This window comes from Pyxicephalus adspersus, chromosome 1 (genome assembly GCF_032062135.1).
Source record: "Pyxicephalus adspersus chromosome 1, UCB_Pads_2.0, whole genome shotgun sequence".
Classification (NCBI taxonomy): domain Eukaryota; kingdom Metazoa; phylum Chordata; class Amphibia; order Anura; family Pyxicephalidae; genus Pyxicephalus; species Pyxicephalus adspersus.
In genome coordinates this window covers 32,780,000-32,784,879 of record NC_092858.1, presented here as the reverse complement: position 1 = coordinate 32,784,879, position 4,880 = coordinate 32,780,000, and the positions used below count along the sequence as shown (strand labels likewise).

General features: G+C 37.7%; 1 protein-coding gene across 1 annotated transcript; it reads right to left on the bottom strand.

Moving 5' to 3' along the window:
- Window positions 1–766: 766 nt before the first annotated feature.
- Window positions 767–4,568, bottom strand: KRT18 (keratin 18). The gene is made up of 7 exons (XM_072405637.1): window positions 4,103–4,568; window positions 2,714–2,796; window positions 2,313–2,469; window positions 1,919–2,083; window positions 1,606–1,731; window positions 1,306–1,526; window positions 767–964 (listed from the first exon to the last, which is right to left on the bottom strand). Exons 1-7 carry the CDS (start codon window positions 4,499–4,501, stop codon window positions 841–843), a joined length of 1,275 nt encoding a protein of 424 aa, XP_072261738.1. The 5' UTR covers window positions 4,502–4,568; the 3' UTR covers window positions 767–840.
- Window positions 4,569–4,880: the final 312 nt, after the last annotated feature.

Genomic DNA, 4,880 nt, shown 5'->3' with positions numbered 1-4,880 from the left:
AAATAGGAATAAAAGGTCAATATTCCTTTCCTTTACAGTGCATATAGGCTGTATTTAGACTTGCTAATTAAAGATCAATAGCAAAGGATGCACCTAATTTCACCAGTAACTTTTTTGGGTGGTTTCTAAAATGCATTTTATAATGAGTCTCAGAAAATCACAAGTGCTTGTTTTGGCAAAAGGGAATTTACCCCAAATTGGATATTGATTTTTGATTTTCCACAAAACTAAGAGGAGAATCTTCTGTCCATTGCTGATAGCATTGGACAAGAATTTGTTTAGTTTATGTGATGATATGATATCCACCCACAGAAAAAATCCACTGTCCAACCTGAGCTGTTAATATTCCAAAGCTACGTACACACGTCCAACCGTTCTCGCCCGTTAATTGGCTCAGGGCCGATATCAGGTGAGAATCTTTCGTGTGTACAGTGCCCGTCGTCCATCATCCGAAAGACCGTCCTGGTGGTTCCACGGATGATGGGACGACTAAGGATCATAATGCAAGGGAAAGGGGAAAGTCCGCAGCAGGGTGCCGCTCCATCGTTCTCCCCCTTCCCTCTGCATAGAGCAGAACGCTGCTGTATGTACAGCACTCATTCATGCATCATTCAGTAATAGTTGTTGGAAAGGATCGTGAAAGATCCTTTCCAACGACTAATATTGCATGTGTGTATGCGGCTTAAGACCTTTAAAAAAAAGTCACCATTGAAATGTTTTATGCTGTACTCCAATTGAATTAAAGAAATAGGACAATACACAAAGGTATGGAAAACCTGGATTCTTTATTTAAATGCACTTGATATGAAAAGAGGTATTTCCAGGCAATTGTTGTATCATTTAGGACTGAATGACATGTGTGTCGTTGCTTTCTGAAACAACTTTTCCGTCTATAATCTTCTGTGTCGTTGTGATGACTTTCTTTACCGTCTGTGTGGTTGACGCTGAGAGGGCATCTTGGAGGCTACAAATAAAAAAAAGGAATTTTCATGAAAGATTTTCAGAATACAAACATTTTTTTGGAGGTCTTGCATACTGCTTGGGTATTATTTGTTCAATTGGAACGGTTATGAAAAATTAGTATAACTTGTACACGTTGGCTTACATAAACCTTAGGATTTTATTAGACTATAACATACTTGCACATAATTACCTTCGGAAATCACTTTGTGGGTAACCAACGTAAGATTATTGTAATTCAATTTTTTACTTGATATAATAGCAATTTAAAAAAACTTTTGTGAATTCAAATACTGCAAAAGTGCTGGCCCATTTAATAAAATTTGCAAAATATTAAACATTTACCTAAAATCATCTCCATCAAGGAGACGTCTGTATGTCTGGATTTCAGATTCTAGCCTTTGCTTGGTGTTGAGCAGGGCCTGGTACTCGTGTTGCTGCCTCTGGCAGTCATTGCGTATTTGTGCCAACTCTGCCTCAAGCGCCTGGACTTGGGCACTAAGTATTTCCAGTTCCATAGCATAACGATTTTCTGTGTCACGGAGGGAACCTTCAAGGCTGAGTTTCTGTGGAGTGAAAGTACTCATGTTTAGTACAAAGCAGGTTATGCACAGTTGATAATCATTATATTAAACATCCCATTACCTGGTTGCGTAGGGTTTCCAGTTCAATCTCTAGAGACTGCAGATTGCGACGCAGCTCTGTAACTGTTGTCTTTGCAGAATGAAGTGCCTCTGAATCCTGTGTGACCTGTACAGTGTGCTCCTCAACCTGTAAAACGAAAAAACAAATCTGCTATACCATATCCAATGCCAGATGCTTATCACACTTTAAATGCTTAAAAAATTTCTCATGCCTTACATGGCAACTCTGGAATAAACTAAATATCCCTCAAAGGAGATATAATTAAATGTTTGTGGTATAGATTACTTTTCAGATTTTTTTAACACTTCCATACCTTTGTCTGGTACCATTTTTCCGCATCTTCACGGTTCTTCTGTGCCAATACATCATATTGTGCCCGGATTTCTGACATGATCTTGCCAAGGTCTTGAGTTTTGGGAGCATCTACCTCCACTGTTACTGCAGAGCCAGCAATTTGGGCCTGGAGTTCCTTGACCTCCTTCAAAGACACAAAAGAAAAATAATTAATTAGAAAAATTTGTTATTCACTCCAACTCACCCTCATCATCACAGTACATTTTAGGTGCCAGACTGAGTCTTCAGCAAAATATTATATTGTAGATATTTAGATATTAGGACCCTTATTTTAGGGTTCCCTTTTGATTTATTACTATTCTTTATTTTCAACGTCAACATATACACCTCTTTAATCTGTTAACTTTACTTACATCACCATGTGATTTCTTAAGGAAGATCAGCTCTTCTTTCAGGGATTCAATCTCATTCTCCAAATTGAGTCTGGAGACATTGGTATCATCAATGACTTTGCGCAATCCACCAATATCTGTCTCCACAGACAGACGAATAGCCAACTCAGATTCATACCTGGAGTTAAAATAAAATAGGAGATCAGGCCATGGGTCAAATTTCCTTCAAATTCTCCTGTTGCTTTTTTCTATTTTGACAGCGGATGGAATTCTGCTCAGCTGTGACAGCACATTTCATGCTGTCATGGCCTAATTTATCAGTGACATATAAACAAATCATTCCTGTAAGCTAGGCAGTGTAATTATATACAGGACAAGATAGCTTCTCTGTGTTCACCTTCAGAGAGAATACAAAGACTTACTTTACTCTGAAGTCGTCAGCAGCAAGGCGGGCATTGTCAATCTGCAGGACTAGCTGAGAGTTATCCAAAGTACTATCCAATATCTAAAACAAGTGAAAAAAAAAAGAGTGGTTAGATCTAAAGACACACAAATTCAAGAAGTATTTCAGTGACATTATTAATATTTAATTATTAGTTATTTAATTCACATTTTTTTTAATCAGCCGGGTGCATTGATTACAAGGAAGAATTCAGTATGGACAGGCCAGAATAATAAAAATGGTAATTTCTAACGGGTTGCTGGGGGTCCCTATTGCTCATCAAATAACCTAATTGTGCTAGTTAAGCAATTTTAATTTTAATAAATGTTAATACATTAATAACCCTAATAAAATACTATATTATATTCCAGTCCCAGTGACCTCTTATCCAAGCACAATTATTTTTTTAGAGCTTCAGAAACTTTTGCATTATTGCTGTAGTTTTACTCTGCAGGTTTGCTGGGCCCTTTAGTTCCAAGAGTAACTTGTCTATCTTTAATATAAACTACTGTGGCACTTACCACAGTTGTAAACTATTACCAGCTATCACACAAACTCTACAAGACAACTTAAAAGTATTTTTCATAAATCCAATGAGAAGTTCTTTGTATCTCACTAATGATTTGTTTGCAGCTCCACGGGGCAGCCAGGAAGAGAATCCGCTTAACTCCATCCTGCCCACACCCATTTTATAACTTTAACTATTCTGAATCCTACTGAGAAGTTACTGAAGTTGATTCATACCGGTTATCTCCACCATTCAAGGAACACGGTATGGGGTTTTACATAAAAGATAAACAAATACATTTAAAAAACAGATTTTTGTGTAAAGTTGTTTCAGCCACAAACTGTTTTTATTGCTAGTTTTTTATTATATGTTTTGGTTACTTATTATGGGGAACTGTTTCTGTAAAAGACCAGCAAAAGTATTTATTACAGCACTAAAATAAAACAATATTCACCTATGTAAAATTGTACGGTTAGTGTAAAACTCATTTACCCACTTAAAAATCAATGCTGTGCCAAAACCCAAAGCAATTAATATAAGAGTACCTTTTCGCAGTTTTACCATACTGCAATCGGGATCAACCCATTTTAACAACACAAACCACAAAGTTAGCATACATGATAGTAAATAATAATATGGATTGATAAAAAAAAAACTTTTACGAATATTTGTGAGTTATTTACAAATGTAGTGACTATTTTATTTAGTTTTAATTTAAGAATTTTCACTCGCCTATAATACATATATATGTTTGTATAATATTTTGTTAATTTATTAGTTTATCAAATGATTTTATTATACGATTTTATATATTTTGTGAAACAAAAAGTATAAAATATTTGTAACTTAGGGGGTGCTCACCTGTTTACGCAGGTCCTCCACAGTTTTGAAGTATGGACTCCAGTCCCTGGTGGGTCCTTTCTTTTCCATATGCTGGCGAATTTGCAGCTCCAGCTGTTGATTGGCTGTTTCCAGGCTGCGTACCCTCTCCAGGTAGGATGCCAGGCGGTCATTGAGGTCTTGCATGGTCTCCTTCTCATTCTGGACACCTCCTAGGAGACCCACTCCAGATGCTACTGCACTAGAGCCTCCACCAAATCCTGAGCCCACTGTAGTCATCCTGGACACAGAGATCCGGGAGCCTGAGCCCCCCGCCCCAGCATGGACACTGGCAGCACTGCTGCCTCCTACAAACTGAGGGCCATAGGAAAAGGGGCGATTGGATCTAAGGGAGGCATAGGAAGCAGTGGAGAAACTCATGGTTGCAGTTTGGATGTGGACAGAGGTATGAACAGACCACTGGCACAGAGCTGCTGGATATTCAGAGTTACACTGAGCAGAGAATTTATATTGAGTACAGGGTAGGGACACTGCTCTCCTCCCTCCAGTTGATCCTGCCCACTGTATTTACTCTATGGACAGGGAGGAGATTCAAGGGGGAAGGGGCCACACTTCATTCATTATAAAGTAGCAGAGAATAGACCACACCTTGAATAAACTTTCATGTAGTGATAAGTGTATTCTTCTTCTGATGAAGCTCCACAGGTGCAAAGTGTATTGTCATCTTTAATGTAATTGTTACATAGTAAAAAGATCTATATCAGAGACAAAATTAAAATACAGATACTAAAACTTTTAA

Excerpts from the sequence above, each read along its gene's own strand:
- KRT18 (XM_072405637.1), bottom strand. The coding sequence starts at position 4,501 with ATGAGTTTCTCCACTGCTTCCTATGCCTCCCTTAGATCCAATCGCCCC. Across the intron at positions 2,470-2,713 it reads GCTGACGACTTCAGAGTAAA|GTATGAATCTGAGTTGGCTA; the intron begins GTAAGTCTTTGT and ends TTTTAACTCCAG. Across the intron at positions 2,084-2,312 it reads TTAAGAAATCACATGGTGAT|GAGGTCAAGGAACTCCAGGC; the intron begins GTAAGTAAAGTT and ends GTGTCTTTGAAG.